Source organism: Pan troglodytes, chromosome 13 (assembly GCF_028858775.2).
Source record: "Pan troglodytes isolate AG18354 chromosome 13, NHGRI_mPanTro3-v2.0_pri, whole genome shotgun sequence".
Lineage (NCBI taxonomy): Eukaryota > Metazoa > Chordata > Mammalia > Primates > Hominidae > Pan > Pan troglodytes.
The window spans coordinates 68064565-68084796 of NC_072411.2; the positions used below are offsets into that span (position 1 = coordinate 68064565).

The 20232-nt window shown below is 34.2% G+C and overlaps 1 protein-coding gene and 1 long non-coding RNA gene across 9 annotated transcripts in view; one reads left to right on the forward strand and one right to left on the reverse strand.

The window, feature by feature from the left end:
• The window catches only part of LOC107973643 (uncharacterized), a 156880-nt gene that overhangs the window by 88301 nt on the left and 48347 nt on the right, over positions 1 to 20232 (forward strand). The gene's annotated exons all lie outside the window — the stretch shown is intronic.
• The window catches only part of SCN1A (sodium voltage-gated channel alpha subunit 1), a 139918-nt gene that overhangs the window by 53557 nt on the left and 66129 nt on the right, over positions 1 to 20232 (reverse strand). The window contains exons 4-13 of one of the 6 annotated variants that reach the window (XM_024354710.3): positions 16715 to 16835; positions 14562 to 14649; positions 12786 to 12914; positions 11004 to 11095; positions 9873 to 10142; positions 6389 to 6452; positions 5130 to 5271; positions 4270 to 4476; positions 2539 to 2820; positions 1260 to 1556 (exon numbers count right to left, since the gene is read on the reverse strand). In XM_024354710.3, coding sequence (XP_024210478.3) covers positions 1260 to 1556; positions 2539 to 2820; positions 4270 to 4476; positions 5130 to 5271; positions 6389 to 6452; positions 9873 to 10142; positions 11004 to 11095; positions 12786 to 12914; positions 14562 to 14649; positions 16715 to 16835 — 1692 coding nt within the window. Of the gene's footprint in view, positions 1 to 1175; positions 1557 to 2538; positions 2824 to 4269; positions 4477 to 5129; positions 5272 to 6388; positions 6453 to 9872; positions 10143 to 11003; positions 11096 to 12785; positions 12915 to 14561; positions 14650 to 16714; positions 16836 to 20232 lie in introns of all 6 variants that reach the window. The other 5 variants (XM_024354708.3, XM_054679923.2, XM_024354709.3 and 2 more) reach the window with 5 other exon arrangements.

A 20232-nucleotide genomic window follows, 5' to 3' on the forward strand; every position in this document is an offset into this window, starting at 1 on the left:
GAATTTCATGAAACACATGCATCATGCACTTTCATATTCAATTGGTGATGGCAGATATTTCTGACTTATTGTATCATTAGCCTGGAATGTTCAAACTGTTAACCATTTAGTCATACAGCAAAAACCAAGATTTTAACTTCCTGATTTCATAATTTTATAAAATACAAAATAATTTTAATATAGTTGATAAAACTCTTAAGAGATATATTTAACAGTTATTACCCTTATTTCTGAACTAATAGTAAAAGCCTAGTAACTTAAAAGTCCTACAAGTGATCAAGGCACTTGATTTTTGAGAAGGTAGCTATTTAATTTTAAGGAAGTATAAATGATTGCAACACACTTAGCTGCCATCTTATTTTCTGGACACAAGATGTAGATGGTCATTGACAACACAAACTCTATGTTAAAAAGAACACACACATGCTGCATGGACAACAGTTTCATCCAGGGTACCAAAGCAATAAGTCATCTAATTCTGACTTAGTCATGCCTCCTCATGCTGATATATTTCCAAGTGAGTAAACAGTCTAAGAGGAGGCAGCATCTGTTTAGAAATTCCTCATCTGAGTATACATCCACAAACACATAACATACCTTTGTACACAGACACTTATTTTATCTGTCTGTATTAATAATGTATTTGTGTCTCTTCATTTAGATTAATTTTGAGAAGACCTATATCAGCATTTTTTAGTAAGAAAAATATGAGTACTTAGGAGTATTAAGGTAACAATGAAGCTATCTACTTAAGCACAGTGTTTTTGAAAATCTAAACTAAAGCAGAGATCTTGAAGAATCCATTGGAAAGATTTATTATACACCCTTGACACTTAAACATAGAATCATTCATTTACTTTTATACCAGAGCCTTAGAGAATGTCCTGCTATCTAAATTCAGTGTGGGTATATAGCAAATCCTCCAACTGGAGGCAGTAATTATTGTGTCTAATCAATCCTTAGCACTTTTAATAAGTAAATGCATTCAGGTTTGTGCAGGAGACTGCTAAGGTTTTAAGTTTTAGTTGGTTAGTCTATTAAAGATATTACAAGATGCAGGTGCATTCACAGCGTGACCAACCAGGAATCATTCTCAAGGTTGCCGTTCTGTAGAAACACTGGCTGGTGCAGCAATAGTGAGCCAGCCATGCCTGAACTATTTAAAACTTCCTTACATTGTCATCAGTAGCTGGCTTATCTATTATCACCTCTGGCAGAAGCTGTCCAACAGGCGATGTAGGAACTGAAGGTCCACCAACCAAGGAAACCACACCATTGCAATCCACAGTGCTGTGCATCTTCCCATTCGCTGGAAACACTGCCAGCATCCGGGATGACCTACTGGTCTGACTCAGGTTGCTGTTGCGTCTCTCTCCATGTCGTCGGGGCACAAACAAGGAATCTCTACGGCTCTCGTTATCCTCAAAGGTGCTGTGCTCATCATCTGCGAAGTCGTTCTCAGATCCCACATCCTTTGCTCGCCCTCTAAAGCTGAAAAGGCTTGTTCTGCTATTTCGCCTTGGTGAAAATAGGGAGCCACGGATGCTCAACAAAGACTAGAAGTTTGAAAGAGCAAACAAATAAAGTCATATTAATATGGACCTTTGAATGTGATTTCATTTTGCAAGATTATGTAGAAGGAGATTTCAGCATTCATAACAGAATATGGTTCATTCCTTTTGATTATCATTCTCATTTTATGTGCATTCACATTAAATTAAATTACCTTGATAAAAGAAGGTTTCTAGCCCTTGGGATTAAAGAATGAGGAGATAGATTGCAACCTTAACATATTGAAACACACACACACACACACCCTGAACAACCATTTCTCAAGTTCAAAGGGAAACATCCTTAGAATATGGCAATGGACGTGGTAAACATTCAGTGAACACTGGCACCACGACCTTAACAAGGCCACCTTGGTTTTTATGGATCTTGTCTTTCAAAAACTTTCAAAACTCCTCACAATTTACTTTAGTCCACCTTTCTAAAATCACTTTAATAATTATTTCTTTTTCACCTATAAGGCATTGTATTGTTGGAACTTGAATTTCATACTTCTGAAATTCAGAGTCATGTGCCTTTTGATCAAGTGTACCATGACTAATATTTTCAGAAGCATGCATGGTGACTTATAAAGAAGTTAGGGGGAAAAACAACATAAAATCATAAAATAACCTAAGGACATTCCTGATCGACTATCCGGAGTTCCACATTTTTTTTTTCTTAAAAGTGCTGAGGATCAAAAAGATTAAATGTCATTAGTTATAGACAAATATCAGCAGACAGTATCAGAATGACAGTCCAGTTCTCCTGACTGTCAACTTGGTGTTATCTTAACTACACCGAGCTGTAGACTTACATATCTGTGGAGTAAAGTTTTTGCATAACTATGTGAAGAAGGGATGGGTTTAAATATAACACAACAGTGGTCGATTCAGTTGATAAAAATTCCTGAGTCCATTTTCTAATTCTCCCCCTCTCTCCCATGTTTTAATTTTCAACCATGCATCAGTAAACTCAGCAGTGCCATACCTGGTGTGGGGAAGAGTACCTCTTTTCATATGTCAATCGGTTCCCTTCAATGGAGAAGCGAAAACCTTTCCTCCTGATGCTGTCCTCAGATTCAGATTTTGGGAATTCATCCTCATCTTTCTCTTCCCCACCAGACTGCTCTTTCTGTTTTCTTTTCTTCCTCCGATTTCTTCTTTCCTTAGCACTCTTGGAACTCAACTTAGAGGCTTCAGATGAGCTGTCTGAGAGCCTGCCTGCTGCACTGGGCTCTCTGGAATGTTCTGAGGCAGTTGCCGTTGCTGCCTGCTATATTGAAGAGAAATGATTTTAACATAGCACCTGAAGAGACTGTATCTTTCTTTGAAAGGACTGAAGTATTTGCATGGCTTTTAAAAAATATATTGAACTGACTGAAGATCATCTCACAGAGAAGATTCTCTGCAAGTATAAGAGGAGTTTTTTTTTTCTTTCTACCTAATGAAGGCTTTTGGAGATAATTTGGTTTGCTCCATGGTAACATTTATTATGTCTCTGTTAATGCCCCACAGACCACGTATTCAAAAATATCCATCATGTATCAACAAGAAAATAAATTCATTACTTTTTGGGATTTGATTTACTTTAAAAATTGGTATTTAATTAGTGTTGTTTTCTTTTCTCCGAAAAAGAAACTGGAGTATGGAAGAAAAGCTGATGAGTTTAAGGCAGGGGAATGGGATAAGGACCTGAGGTCCTTTCTCTAGTTATTGAAATTGGATTGTCCAATACCCTCAAAATATTATTAATCCTATTTATGGACAGTTATAAAATCCCTTTCTCACCCATCCACAATATCCAGAAGAATGGGGAAGGGAGAATCAATAGTTTCTGCTGAGCAAGATAAGCCATCCAGTTCTCCAAAAACTGTCCCCACCATCTTCAAATCACTACTGGTTCTTAAGGGGCACATGGGCATGGAATAAAACAATGCTTTTTGATTATAGCTTGTACTGGTACTAAGTTGACACTTTTTTATTATTATCATTATTCCCAGGGTAACCTTGATAAATTAATTACTCTGGCATATAAATTAATATTTCTGAAATAACTTTCTTCTTTAGTAAAGACAATAAGTTTGTATGCTAAACAGAAAGATGAGAGAGATAGGAGAGGCATTTTATGATTTATCACACTGTGAGGACTAACACTTCACTATAAAAACAAGTAATCCTTTTTAGATGGTCAATCTGTGTAAGATTGGTAACATTCATATATCTATTGGATGCTGCTATATCAGAGATCATTATATTATTTGATCACTTCCTTATAAAGGTAATAAAGCAACCACGTTAAAAGCCAACATATTTTTAGTTAAAGAAAAAAGGAGACTATGTTTAAGAACTAGAGGAGCAACTCTTCATATGATAACCAATAATTTCTTGTTCTAAGAAAAGATGATTTCCTCCTAATGCCAGTCTACTCACTGAATAAAAGTCTCTCACTTGAAAATACCCCAAAATAACATTTTCCCTTTACTTTGAGAATCTTAAGATGATTAAAATAGCATGAGAGAGTTCTATTGTGGTTATTATTATACACATCTCAAAATAAATAAAATAATTAAAGTAAATAAAAGTAAGTGGATCATCAAAATATAGAAATCATTATTAATTCCTCATACCACCACCTGCTCTTAGGTACTCACTTTCTCTTCAATATTATGTAACAATCAGAACAATAAAAGGTCAGTGCCATGAGACAGGGCAGCTTTACCTGAGCTGCCTCCTGTTGCTTTTTAAGCTGTTCGATCATCTGCTGAAATTCGGCCTCTTTCTGTTCTGCTTCTTCCAAGGTGGCCTGATTCTGTTCCTCATAGGCCATGGCCACCACAGCCAGGATCAAATTTATTAGGTAGAATGAGCCCAAGAAAATGACCAACACAAAAAATATCATGTACGTTTTCCCAGCAGCACGTAATGTCTGCAAACAAAAATATCAGAATTATTTCTCAATATTATTTCACTAAGTGGTGGCTTCAACTTTCAATTTACTCGTGTGTCTAGCAAAACTCAGATATAAATAGTAATTATGTTGGTCATAGCACGCTGTACTTTTTTTTTTTTATTGTTTCTTTAACTTCAGCTTCTTCCTTCTCTCCTAGCTTATGCATTCACACTATGATTTCTATGGCAGAATTTTTGTATTCACCAAGAATGAAACAGTCAATAAAATGCCATGGAGTCCTCCATTAAAGACCTGAGCCTTTAGGAAAGTCAAGGAACAGACCAAAGTTACCTTTCTATATCTGCTTCTTCATTTTCATTACTTCCCACCTGAGGGATAATATTTGAGGGGGTAGATAGGGCTGAAGGGAGAATGTGCCTTCTGTTTAGGACAATCTGTGTCTGAGAAGGGTAGGGAACAGGTTTTGAGCCAAGAAGAAATGGGAGCGAATTGCAATCTTTGGCATCACTCTGCTCAATATGTGTTATAATCAATAGGATAGAGGAACTCAAGTCTCGTTTCAAGTTCTGCTCTTTCTACTATATTATCATCCGGTTTTAATTTCATAACTCAATTGGTTTTCTTGTATACTTTTACTTAAATGGAGAGTGTGGTTCTTTAGTTCTCACCAGTTGATAAAGATTTTCCCAGAAGTCCTGAGTCATTAGTCGAAACAAGGACAAAAAAGCCCAACTGAAGGTATCAAAGCTTGTGTAGCCATAATTGGGATTTCTACCAGCTTTCACACACATATATCCCTCTGGACATTGGCTGCAAGTGGGGTAAAAGAAAGTATTACAAGTCGTTCTGCTGCCTTTTTACTCTGATACTATGCTATAATATTGCCTAGTCAGAAAGATTTGGTATTTCAAAATAAAAGTTTGACAAATAAGTAACTAATCTATTTCCCAACTTTTGACTGCATATAGTCTTATTAGCTACTTGGTGTCATCATTAAAATATGGTGCAGCGTTTCTAATAATATTTTACAAAATAATTTTTGTTGATAATTTGCATTTTCAACATCTCCATTTCATTTTTACTACTATGGAGTCTCCAGAGTTTATAGCTCAATATACTTATCTAAAAGAACAACATTGTTATTATTATATACTCCTAAAAAAGTAGGAACAGGATTACTCCTCTTTTTGTATGTTTGCTGTTATATACAGTAGGTGTTTAATAGATATTTTTCTCTTTTTTTATACTTTTATTTGAAGTTCAGGGGTACGTACATGTACAGGTTTGTTATATAGGTAAATGTGTGTCATGAGGGTTTGTTGTGTAGATTATTTCATCACTGAGGTATTAAGCCTAGTACCCACTAGTTATTTTTCCTGATCCTCTCCCTCTTCCCACCTTCCACACTCTGGTAGGCCCTAGTGTGTGTTGTTCCCTATATGTGTCCATGTGTTCTCATCATTTAGCTCCCACTTATAAGTGAGGACATGCGGTACTTAGTTTTCTGTTCCTGCAATAGTTTGCTAAGGATAATGGCCTCCAGTTCTATCCATATCCCTGCAAAGGACATGATCTAGTTATTTTTTATGGCTGCATAGTATCCCATGATGTATATGTACCACATTTTCTTTATCCAGCCTATCATTGATGGACATTTAGGTTGATTCCATGTCTTTGCTATTGTGAATAGTGCTGCAATGAACATACGTGTGCATGTGTCTAAAAGTATTACTTCTTGTTTTAGAAAACATAAATCTTACCTAATATTTACATAATCTCATACTTTATCAAAAACCTTACATATAGCAAATTAATGTCAATAAAATTAGTTGGCTGTTATCTTCAGTTTCTATAAAAAGAGAGAAAAGATACACATATGTATGTGTACATACAAATATACACAGATACACACAAATTATTGACTTACCCTGCATCAGAGCTATTTCCACATAGTAGTGCATCTAAAAAACCCTCCAGGAAATAATGATATCCTGTTTGAAAAAAGAAAGTCATATGATGAACATTTGCATTGTTAAAAACACTCAAATGAGAACAGGAAGGTCAGGTTCTACTTTTAAGTTTATTGAGTAATTTTAAATATATAATTCATTCAAAGGCACAAGTATTTGTCTCTTCTCCCTCCAAATTCTAGATATTCTATCTAGATACTTTACAGTGCAAAGTATTTCTTCATTATGAAGAAATGGCATTAGATTAGATACAGTGCAAAGATACTTTAGACACTTTACAGTGCAAAGTATTTCTTCATTATGAATGTAAAGTTAGTGATAATGACAGGTATTAACATAATCTTTCAAAAAGGTATTAGCATTTATTCACCATTCTCACGAAAAAAATTCATTCAGTAAAAATAGACAGGAATGACAGGAATTTCTTTGTTTTCGCAAAACTGCCACATATTTCAAAATAAAAGAATAGTATATTTTCTGGTCCTCTCGCCTATATTTTTAACACCATACATTTTAATAATTAAGTATAACTTATATTCTCACATTTTCCAGAATATAGGCAACTTATAGTAAAATATGCATAAATCATATCAACAACTGAAATGAAAGCAATTTTAAAAAGTCTTAAATACTAAAGCTAAAATAATGACTATAGGTGAACACTACATTATCTCAAAGATTCCTGTTTCTTGCAAACTCCTTGGCTTCTTGCAATGTCCAGTTCTTCTATAACTTTTTCCTTGGTATTTTCAACTTTCTTTCTACTAAATATTGACATAATTAAGAACTCCCCTCACTGTGCTACCAGTAACCTGTATATACTTGAATTATTCTTAGGATGACACTACTATATTGTAATTATTTATTTACAAATATTCCTCCTAGAAAGTCCCAATCATTAATTATTTCTATATTAGTGTTTGTTTGAGACCAGGTAGCCTTTCTGTAAAGTTTATTGAATGAATAAGTAAATAAAAGACAAAAAGAGAAAAACATGGAATTAAACAATCAATGTTGGATTTTGTAAGAAGATATATTTTCTAGATGCTAAGTTTTCTGAGGAATTTATTCCATACATAGTTCTGTACAGGACACAGAAGCACATAAGGAAAAATATCATTTTTATTTCTAATATTCTGACTTCCTTGAACCTAGACAGGAAAGTTGACATAGTATTTCCTAACTTTCAATTAAAATTAAACAAAGAGAAAGGACTATAATAGTTTCTGGATGAATTTTTGATATCTCATATTTATAAATGAAATTTTGCCCATTAAATTCAATGATCTAACCTTAATGATCAGCCTTAACCTGAGGAAAATATAATTTTTCAGTTATAATATTTATCTTTAATTTTAATAAATTTAATTTTCTATTATTTTCAGAAATGAACCATTTTATTTATATTTGCATTTGGTTTAAAATAAGAACCATAGATGTTTAGAGCTGAAAATGACCTCAGATATTATTTATTTTACTTCGAGTATTGGAAAAATGCAGTCCAATAAATTTTCCCTAGAGAGAATGAACCCTAAATAACCCTCATAGTCAGTATTAGATAAAACAAACAAACAACAGATTTCAGGGAGCTGGTGATTGAAGTGGACCTACTGGCATCGTATCAAGTGAATAAGGAACATTTGCGTATTGCTCAGACACTGTTCTTAATCTAAAGATTAACAACTAAAGATTTACAACTAAATCTAAAGATTTTCAACTGTTTGTAAATTATTTATTAGCATATCACTGAATGTCATGGAAGAGTTCATTCATATCAACCCAAGGTATTTTCCAGATTTATAACTATAAGGAGACACTGATTAGTACTTGCTTTTTAAACTATGCTATCATTACTTTAATAAATATCAAACAACTAGTAACTTTCTGTAATTAATCCTGTTTGTTCCACACAGTCATTGAAGTTTTCTTTCTTTTTTTCCAAAATGTTATTCATCACCTTAAAATAATAAAGATATACTATATTCAAGAACATCTAAAATCTAAGTTGTATAGGTTTAATGTTTTTCCTTAAAAAGGACCTTTCCTTTTCTTATTAATCATGTTCTAACTCTCCTTGCTTTTGAAATATCACTACTGGCAGATTCTAAAATTAAAGAGAGAGGAAACTTACACACTTTTTATTGTCACTTTCAAAAGAGAAAGGGTATTAGCACAATTATTATTATTTGTGAGACAGAGTCTTACTCTGTCAACCATGCTGGAGTTCAGTGGCGTGATCATGGCTTACTGTAGTCTTGACCTCCCAGGTTCAAGTGATCTTCCCATCTCAGCCTCCTTAGTAGCTGAGGCTATAGGTAAATGCCACCACACCCAACTCATTACAAAAAGTGTATATATATATATATTTATATATTTTTTTTTGTAGAGAAGGGGTCTCACTATGTTGCCCACACTGGTCTCAAACTCCTGGCCTCAAGTGATCCTCCAGCCTCAGCCTCCCAAAGTGCTAGGATTATAGGTGTGAGCCACTGCACCCAACTAACATTTTCTATTACTGTCTCCTGAAGCTTTATTAACTGTAATTTTCTTCTTTTTGATGTAATACTACTTTTTAAATATAAGAATAAGATTTACTTTTAGGTATCACTTTATTTCCTTAAGGTAATAAAATAATCTATTAAACTATAACACTCTGAAGCCATGCATTACTTCCATTATTTTCCCCAGTGTACTATACAGTTTCTGATACATTAAAGACATTGTGTAATTAATGTATAATGAGTTACATTTGCATAGTATTGTAGAATTCGCAAAGGGCATTCACATATTTTATCTCCTTTCATTATATCAATCACCACAGGAAGAATGTATAGCAACCAAGGATCCTAGGAAAATTCTTTCTAGCTGAATTCTTCAGCCTTCCAAATGATGATAAAATAGAAAGTGGCATTTAGGAGTCAAAACTAGAGTAGTTATGAACAAAATTGTTAAATGTATGTGTAAGCCATTGATAAGGTGATTAACAAAATTCTTCTTTTAGTTCCAGAAATATAAATAATCTATTATTTAAAATCCAGGGGGTAGAAATACCAAATAAAATATAATTTTAAATATTGTTAAATAGTTTGATTAGGTAATTTTCTAAAAGATCACGTCTTGTTATGTAATCATTTAAAAATATTTTTCATTCCTAGATGGAAGGCACATTAGCAATGAAAAGACTAAATATACATGATAGTAATTCTTTTTTAGAGGGTGTTTTATTTATTTCATTAGTTTTAAATTTTAAATTTTAATTTTTGTGGGTACATGGTAGGTGTTTCTATATATGGGGTACATGAGATGTTTTGATACAGGCCTGCAATGTGTGCTAATCACATCATGTAAAATGGGATATCCAGCCCCTCAATTATTTATCCTTTGTGTTACAAACAATCCAATTCTACTTTTTAAGGAAATGTACATAACAATAATTCTTACTTGAATCTTGAATATATGACTTCCAGTCAAACTCAAAGACAGTTTCATTTATAAGTGTACCATTATAATTCACAGTTATATTCTTTTCTATACTATGTTCCTCCAAGGAAGCATTGGTGGGAGGCCATTGTATACATTTATTCCTCAGGTTGCCCATGAACAGCTGCAGCCCAATTAGAGCAAATACGCTCAGACAGAACACAGTCAGGATCATTACATCTGAGAGCTTCTTCACAGACTGGATCAGGGCCCCCACAATGGTTTTCAGGCCTGAAAGAAAGAAGTCTATTACTATGAAGACTTAACACGTGTGAAATAATAAAAGCTTCACACAATTTTCTTGAAAACATAGATTTCATTCATAAATCCAAGAATGTTTGCAACGCTAGTGGAGAAGCAACACTTCATTGAAGGGGAAGAACTTATGAAGATAAACTCCAGAAATGTAATGATTTAAACAATGAAATGAAGATTCATATCCCATTATGTTGAGATAGAGTAATGGAAGGTTCATGTTCTTCATGGAGCCTATATTAAGGAAAGGGCCTTGTCTTTTTCCTTTTTGCTACTGAAACTTGTCTCATATTTTCATTAGGGTCAGAGGTCAGTTTTATAACAAAATACCTGAATAAATATTTTAAAATTCCTATTTATAAGTAGGAAAGATTTTGCTGTACAACCGAAAATGGTCTGCAGTATAATTGTGCCTTAAGATAATAAATCCTCCATGCAGACGCACACTATTCTTTATTGTCTTATTCCCTTCTCTTTTGTTAGCAAAAAACTTAGAAGATTTGCATTGTATACACATAGTCATTAATGACTCTAATGAATAAGAAATTACAGATTGGTACATTTAAAAGGGAGCAAATTCTCGATAAAACTAACATGGTGAAAAAAAAAACCCCATGATATTTGTAAGTGCAGGTCACCTTGACCTCAAATTACAGTATCTCACATAAGACATTGTTAAACTCCAAGGCTGATAAAGCTTATGTCTAAACAATAAGAATCATTTTCTTTGAAACACCTAGTCTTATGATTCCTGATTTTCTGTAAAACTGAATGTCAAGCAGAGAAGGATGCTGAATCACATGATGGGTCCGTCTCGTTATCTAACCTTGCTCTCACCTGGAATGACTGAAATAGTCTTCAATGCTCGGAGAACTCTGAATGTTCTCAATGCCGAGACATTGCCCAGGTCCACAAACTCTGTGACGTACCTGTAATAGGGAGTTCACACACAAACACAAAAACAGGACACAAAGAAAAAGCTGTAGGTACAAAGAGCCTATCCTTTACTCTAATCACTTCTTACCTGGAATTACAGAAATAGTTTTCAAAGCTCTCAAGACTCTGAAAGTGCGAAGAGCTGAAAAATTGCCTAGGTTTACAAATTCTGTTACAAACCTGTAGAATTAAATCAGAATTATTCAAGATTTTAGCAGGATTTATATTACTTGCATGGGTCTTTTATAAAGACCTTCTTGGTGATTTTAAATGATAAATATTATAAGTGGCAAATCAGGAATTAGATTCCATCAATAATCTTTGTTCACATAATTTAAGGCCATTAGCTAAATGTAAACTTCATAAAGTAGGCACCCTTGTTGTCACTCTGGAAAGCAATGAAACCAACATCATGTGTAACTTGTAAAAAGAAAGTAAATCTTGGCTATGGTTTAGGGTTTTAGTTAGAAAAAAATATATGAAATCACCCAACAGAAATTTAGGCATGAAAAGGCAGTTTGCCTTACTGCTTTTATATATGAGATAAGATTTTCCTAGTGTAACTTTTAAATAAAAGTTAAGCAAATTAAGAACAATACTTGATGAGGGTCCAATGCTGCGCCTATTGTTACTGCCATTTTGTTCTTAAGAAATAGAAGTCCTGTAGGCCTTCTTTTGAGCTGTGACCAGAGAGCCTAGCAAAGAATTGGCTCATCCTGATCAGATAGGAAATTAAGACCAGACATTCGGAGTCCTGAGTATATCAGTGCCACCTCTCCTGCTCCTATCCACTGCATCACAACTGTTAGAGGCCAAAAAATCAGCTCCTGAAGGAAGGATGAGGGTGAGTGTTGTTGGGCTGCCTCCTTCTACACTCTACTTTCACTTAGTCTGGAATGGTTTTCTATTATTTTTCTGGGTCTCTTCCTGAGGAAGTTTGCCACTAGAAAAAAAAGCATTGGGGTGCATAAACTGTGCATATTACTGAGTGGATATGAATAGGAGATAAGGATAAGGAAGTTTATGTTCAGACTAAAGAGATGAAGAGAGCCATAAAAGGAAAGAAGAAAAGAAGAAAGAAAAGGGGTCAGGAGAGAAACAGAAAGAGGCAGAGAGAATGTATTCCTCTACAGGTCTTAGAAATCAGTAATTTAATATATTAAAAACATAATATTTCAAGTATCTTCTTTCTTCTCTTAGTTTGATTTGTCAGATCGTTTTGATGCTAGTAGATACTTACTTTTGATTATTCTACCAAACCAATAAAAGAAGCTGTGTGTAATATCAGCAAGGTCATTGCAAATTTGTGTAGCCAATAGAATTGTTTTGTGGCTGTAATTTTTAAAGTTATTTTCACAGATGTATTACAAATATGCTTGTGTTTTGACATTAGATTGTGTGTGTTCATATGTGTGTTTGTGCATGTGTGTGTGGAAGAGTGGCATATGTGAAATTTTCTGACAGATGCTACGTGTGAAAATTGTAGTTTTCAACTACTGCAAAGCCTTCATGCTATAGTGAAATTCCACTTAGACCTTTGTTGTGCTAAATTGAAATCCAGAGTTTGAATGTATAAATCACACCAAAATATTCTACAGGTAAAGCAAACCTATTCTTAAAAGCATAAGCACTGATGGAAAACCAAACTATGCTCTCTCTTAAAGTTTCAAAAAAGGCACTTACGCAAATGTAATGACAGTGAAATCGAGCCAGTTCCATGGATCCCGAAGGAAAGTAAAATCTTCTAAACAGAATCCCCTTGCAATAATTTTTATAAGTGATTCAAAAGTATATATTCCTGTGAAGGTGTATCTGAAAACAAGCATCCAAAAAATGTGATAAAGTAACAGTGTTTTTTCATAGCATACCAATTTCTTATCACTCCATCAGTGGAATAGATAAATACTAAAAAAGAAAACTAAGCAGATGGATTTTAATTTCATACAAATGAAATGTAGCCCTAAATTTAAATTCAGCTTCCTAACACAAAGAGTTGTTTCGTAAAGTGTCTTAAGAGTAGTGTGAGAAATACAAGGTATATGAAATCTATTTAGCCATTGTCTGAAATGTCTTGGTATTTATGTAAATATAGTCTCCTGAGAAATATTTAGTATGTTTACATGATGGAATAGCCAATCAATAATACTGCAGAAGCATGAAATGATTTTCTTTTAGGGAAAAAAATCTCAAGTTTAATGGTGTTCTAAGAATGAGAGGAAATTGACAAATTAGCACGTGTTTTTTTTTTTTTTCTACAAGATAATTTAACTTGCTTGGAACAAGGACTTCTTTAAAATCAAAGTAAATACTTCTAGGGTTATAAGAAGTAAAAATTTAATTTAGAATAAAATTCTTCTGATAATTCAGAAACTTAGGTGTTTCCAAAGTTTAAATCTTCTACTCAGAAATTGGGGTGTGAGAGTGGCATAAAATCACAAGAAAACTAGGGTGACTGAAAACCTGTGGGGCCTCCCATATTAACTTCAATACTTTAGAATTTTTTTGTATATAAAATTTATTATTTTCTTCAAGATGTCATGTTTCTTATTGGTTTCGGCCTGGAAGTGTCTAGGAAAGGAGACACTCTTGGAAATAGGTTGGTGCAAATGTTGGTGGACACTCTTGGAAATAGGTTGGTGCAAACATTAGCTTCAATTGAAGGTAATGGCAAAAACCACAATTATGTTTACACCAACCTAATACTTCTGTAGTTGCTATGGGTCAGCAGCTGTATAGTAACAGGCATTACAAATAGGAAGTGTGGGCAGGTGAGCAGCTATGGTTAGAGTAGCCCAACTTCAGTTATCACAAATCTGGCCTCTGTGCTTTGAAGGTATCCCCAGAACAGAGAGATCATCAATATAGTTAGTAATGCTTCTGGTTTCTGAAAGCTCTACAAAAAGTTCCACTTCTGTTAGTTTAGTCTTCAGTCTACTGAATTTTCAAGTTCTACAACCCTGAAACTTTGGATTATTTTTCAATTTGTTGGTGACAACGCTTGGAACTATATTGGCCTGACATGAAGTGAATGTGCCTGATGGAAATGAAAACTTTGCGAGGTTCAATGTTGTCTTCACATGGCATTTGTAACTAACCCTTTTTGATTCTTGATTCAATGTATTTATCTGGAATTTAACTGGAACCAATGTCTACCATATTGGCTCTTTTCTGCAATTGCTTTGACCACATTTGGTTTGGCTACTGTAGATTTTAAAGAAAAAGGGGTAAATGTCCAAGAGTGGTGGTCTTCAGGTGAACACCAGGTACAGGCAAAAGAGAGTGATAATCAGTATAACGCCAGCAGGCCTGAGGGCCAATGAGCATTGTCCTCTTGCTGCGTAATTTTGTCTAGGAATGACTTTAATAAAATGCTCTTCAGTTTTATTTTAAGACTACATTAAGACACAGTTTCAAAATCCCAAATGTATATATGTTATTAAAAATATAAGTTGAACTTACTCTACATTCTTTGTCCAATCAGGAGGGTTACTCATTGTCATAAACACACAGTTTGTCAAAATAGTGCACATAATTAGCATGCTGAATAATGTAGGTTATTGTTAAGGAACACACAAAAGAAAATCAAAATCCAAGTGTTATATTACAAAAAGCTAACATTGAAAAGCCCAAACTGCAGCTTAGCCAAAATTCAGGGATAAATGCATTGTGGGCAAGTCATCTAATCTCCTTACATTTCAATTTCTTCATGTGTAAAATGTGGGTAATAATATCACCTTCACTGAGTATTTGTATAGATTAAATGAGGTAATGTATATGAAAGCATTATATCAGTATAAGGTGTTGTTTTTACAACTATTATTAAATCAATATATTCACCTCCCAGAGAACTTCAGTGGGAAGACTATTTTTGTGCTACCTGGAGTTGCAGTTTTTCAGCAGAAAGTATTGACTTGAACTCATTCAGGTGAATAAACTAGTAAATTGTTGAGGAAGGCCACTTATCTGCAATATTGTAATTTCTTAAACACATCCAACATAGTTCAACGCATGAAAACAATTTGTAGTCAAAGTACAGCACGATGCTAATTGTTGGGTTGCTCTATTTTGACTGAGTTTATACAAGTGCAGCAGCATTCGATAACATTAAAAGTGAATATTCTTGAAGGTTGACACTTAACATGATGGGAATGTAATTAAAATTCAACATAGCAAAGTGATGTTGGCCAAGAGACTCAACCTCTCTGTGCCATTGCCTTGTATCTCTTCCTACTTCTCTACAATGGAGCTAATAATGTACTCATTTTGTAATGTAACCATTTCTACATGCAGATTAAATGAGTTAATATATTGGAAATGCTTGGAACAGTCACGGTACATAAGTAAATATACTCTAAGTGGTAGCTAAAACAAATGAACAGACATAACAGAATTATAAAACTGAAAGGGACCCTAAAAATTAGTTTATCACTATATTTTAAAAATCAGGGAAATAAGGCCTTACTAAGCTCTAGAGGAATCAGATAAAGGGTCCAGGACTAGAATATAAGTTTCCTACATTAAGATCCAATATTCTTTCCACTATAGTTTACTGCCAAAACAAAAATTTTCCGTAATTGAAAAAGAAAGTTTTCATCAAATGACCACATGATGGCGCTAGGAATACAAACTGGGACAAGGAAACTTCCGTAAGTGTAAAAACCCTATCATATGATTTTTATGTTTCAAATCTTTTAATTTTAGTAATAGCATATTTATACCACTAAAGAAATTTCTTGCTGTCATATTAAAATTAGAATGGCCGTTTAAATTTTAGAATCCTTTAAAAAAAAGTATGAGCTTATGATAATTATAGTGGTATTTTAATATCTATTATTGTCAAAGCTATCAAACAAGATACAATCAGAAGTGAATTGTTTTCCTAAATTGATTAACAAATGAATTTAGTCGTGGAGTCCTTTTTAACACCAATGGGAATCATGAAACCAAATCCCTTAAGACCATTTGGAAATATATGCCAACTTCTCTCATTAACTTCTGGAGTCTTTACTAAGCAAACAGTTTTGCATGGCAGCATCATACTCATGACTTGAATTTGAAATTCAGCCAATATTCCAGTACTTCCTTCACAAAAATCATCAGGAAATTTCAAGAATTAACTAAGTACTGGCCAAAGACTCCTGACATTCTCTGACAGAAAATATACTTAAAGGTTTATTCTAAGATACACTGAAGTGTTTTATATCATAACTATGGATAAACTTGAGTCTGGAAGTAGATTTTTCTGTTATCATATCATTGCTCACTGAAAATTCTACACCATCAGAAACTTTGTATAAAGATGGTAGAGGTAAATAAACATGGTTATCTTACTTTAGATTTGTAGGATTCAATACATATAAGTGTTTTTAGAAAGATAACAAAAGTACATAAATACATGTTTATATATAATATATAAAATGTTGAAGAGTGCATGTTTCAGTAATGTCTATGTGATTAATGAACTTTAAGAATGAGGCTAATATGACAAAGATGCAAAATGAGAGTGATGAAAACTATATAATATGGACATTTCCCAACTTAATTTGATATTTAGCTATAAAGTGCTTACAGATCATGTACAAATAGTTAATATTAATCACTTGAAAAAGGATATGAATGTACCAAAATCTTAATAGCTATTTTCCTAAGAGGATTGAAGGGAGTTAAAATGTACAGGGCAGAGGTGGCACTGAACCGGAAGATGGCCTTCCCTTTATTCAATACTATAAAAGTCTGTAAGACAGGAACACAACATAGAAGTATGAAAGTATAAACCACTTAAAGTCTGTTATCTACTTTCTGTTACTTGTCATAATAAATTATTGTAAAGTTAAATGAGAAACCAGCACAATCACAATTTCTAAAGTGCACCATGAAAACAAACTGTCACTGGATCTCTTCTTAATTAGAGAGGAAATCCAGTGATACCACTTACCTTTTACCTAATACTTACCCTCAATTTTATTGTACATAAGACAATTAGCCAAGAGAAGTCATTTATTTTCTCGATATTTTAAGTGTCTGAGTTAAATGAAAGTCTTAAATGGGTGCACATTTCATTTCACTCCAAAAAACTTAAGGCACTACATGCTTTTTATAGTCATTTCAGCTTTCCCAATTCAAATATCTTGAAAATTAATCCTGTGGAACGCAAAATCATTCAACAGAACTGATACTATTTTTGAAATAAAGATTGTTTTTACCATCTATCCTCATAAAATAAACATTATCACTCTCTTCGTAATAGAAAATAAAAACAGCCACCATCAAACCCACTCTTGGGTTAGATGGATGTAATCCAATAATTGATTTCTGGAGGCCAAGATCCCTGGAGAGTACCCGTTGACCAGGAGTGCTAAATTCTGTACTGGGATTTCTGAGTTAGCTGACATATTGAATTCTAATCCCAATTGACTTCCTATCTTATGCAGTGCTTTCTTATCACAGAGGAGAAGCTCCAAGCTCCTGAAGAATCCAGGATCCATGAATGTGAATGAAATTCCTTCCAAAAATTAGACTTATTTGAGATCAATTGGCAGTGGGCAGACAAAACATTAAAGAAGCAACATGCAAGGGTGTAAAAAGGGCTCTGACTCAATGTTTTCCAAGGTGCTTACTTATATTTAGACAGAGCCAGGGAGAAAGCCTTTATCTCTGTGAAGAGCATATTTGGGGAAGGAAATTTTAAGCTTCTTGATTTTAAATTCACCCATTCTTCGAAAGCTTTCTTTTCTAAGCCTTAGGATGCATATCTGCACAGATCATGTTATGATACAGCAAGCATAAACTTTGTTTATTTTCTACTAAGAATCTTTGTATAGTCTTAGCTCATTAACAGATTTCCCCTATACTTGCAGGATTTTCTAAATTCAAGTAAAGCAAACCCACCCTCCCACACCCCTACCCGCTAATGGAGTTGGTTTTTGAAAATTAAGCACTTTCTATCTGGTATGGGTAGAAGTGTCCTAAACTGGCTGTGAAAGTATGGTCCCCCAACCAGTACTGGTTAAGTATAGATATGGAGAGTCCATGTTTAGAAATTTGTAAGGCAATTTGGCCAATTAATGTTGTGTCTGTCTATTCTAATAATAAAAAAGTAGGGGGATGTTGTTGTGGGCCTGTTTTTCATTTCAGTTTTCTAGAAACTAATTTTTACTTCATTTTATAGAAGAATAGAGACCTCACATCCTCAACAGAGTTTGAGAAGCACTGCTCCAAGTCTCACCTCTGCCTGCATTCCCTCTATCATCTTTGAAGGAGTATGAGTCCAGAAAACAGATAGAGCTTTACCACAAAGCGCATTTGAAGGAAGGGAGAATTTCACCTGTGCTTACTAGAAGCACAATCCCCTGTGCCAACAATGCTTAGCCCTCTTTTTCTCTGATTCATTGAGGGATTTTGTCCCTGAATGACATTGTGAGATCATCGTAAATCTGAACAGACTTGTGCAATGCAAATGCCTTTGCTGTGGGGGAATATGAGCATGTAAGGACACAGAAAGGCCCAAAGTGAGCTAGCTCAGGAATAAATATGGTCCACCTTTCAAATGTACTGCATATACTTCCTTTCCCCCCAGATATGCTGAGTAAAATCTGAAAGAAATATTAGGGGCTCAAATGGCCAGTCGCAGTGGCTCACATCTGTAATCCCAGCACTTTGGAAGGCCAAAGTGGGCAGATCACCTGAGGTCAGAAGTTTGAGACCAGCCTGGCCAACATGGTGAAACCCCATCTCTACTAAAAACACACAAAAAAATTAGCTGGGCCTGGTGGTGGGTCCCTGTAATCCCAGTTGCTTGGGAGGCTGAGGCAGGAGAACAGGAGAATCGCTTGAACCCAGGAGGCGGAGGTTGCAGTGAGCCAAGATCGCGCCACTGCACTCCAGCCTGGGTGATGAGAGCAAAACTCCATCTGAAAAAAAGAAAAAGAAATATTAGGGACTCAGGTAGGAGAACCAGTAAAAATATAGCACAGAATATATATATTTTAAAATAAGAATCTCTTGATTTCAGATAATATTAAAAGCTATTTTTGAAACAAATAGTAGTGATACAAAGAGATAATGAGAAAGAAATGACAATCCATAGATGGCCTAAATCATGGGCTGGAGTGTGAGGATAATCAAGATGGTACTGTTTATACCTCCGTGGATAAGGAAAATAACCAGGCTCATCCTAAGGAGACAGGACCATACTTAGAAGAGAACACCTGTGATGCTGGCTCCTTGGCCACTGTTCAGCCCAAACCATGACCAGAGGTAATAAATGACCAAAACAGAAAAGACAGACAAGGAGTGGTAAAGTAAAAGGCAAAGCTAGAGATCTAAAAGAAGGGAGGGGAAATATTTCTGCCCTGAGTACTAAAAAGTAAAAGAGGCAAGATTCAGAAACCAAACACAAAAGGGTCCAAAAAGGAAGTCTGCCTAGAAGTAAAAAGAGCAGAGGATTCTAGACAAAAATCGGGGAAAGGTGGGGACAGAGAGAAATCTGTTAAAGGACACAAAATTACAACTAGATAGGAGGAACACATTCTAGCTCTGCACACCACTGTAGGATGACTATAGTTAAAAATAATTTATTATATAGTTTCAAATAGCTGGAAGGAAGATATTGAATGTTTCCAACACAAAAAATGATAAATGTTTGAGATGATGGATATGCTAATTATTCTGATCTGATCACTATACATCATATGTATTGAAACCACTATATGCTTCATAAATATGTACAATTATTATGTGTCAATTTAAAAAATAAGATAAAAGGAGGTATAAAGGGCTGAAACTAAGTAAGATGAGTTTAATGAAACCAAAGCACTCTCAATGTTTGTATGTGATTCTAAATCTAGAAGTCCTTTGACATAGAGAAAATTAATACTTTGACACAAAAGTTAAAAACAAATGGGCATAATTATCAATTGTTCAAGCCTTAGATGAAAACATTTACTGATTTTACAGTGTATTCCCTTTATTCATTTAAAAAATTTAAAGAATGTGTAGAAGATTATTTGGTAACAAGATTTATATGTGCAATGGAAAATACTTGCAAGTTGAATTTATAAATGGAATTGGTAAGGTTTTTACTGAACAACGGTATTTGTTTTGCTTTAATTTTTCATAAGACATACTGTTG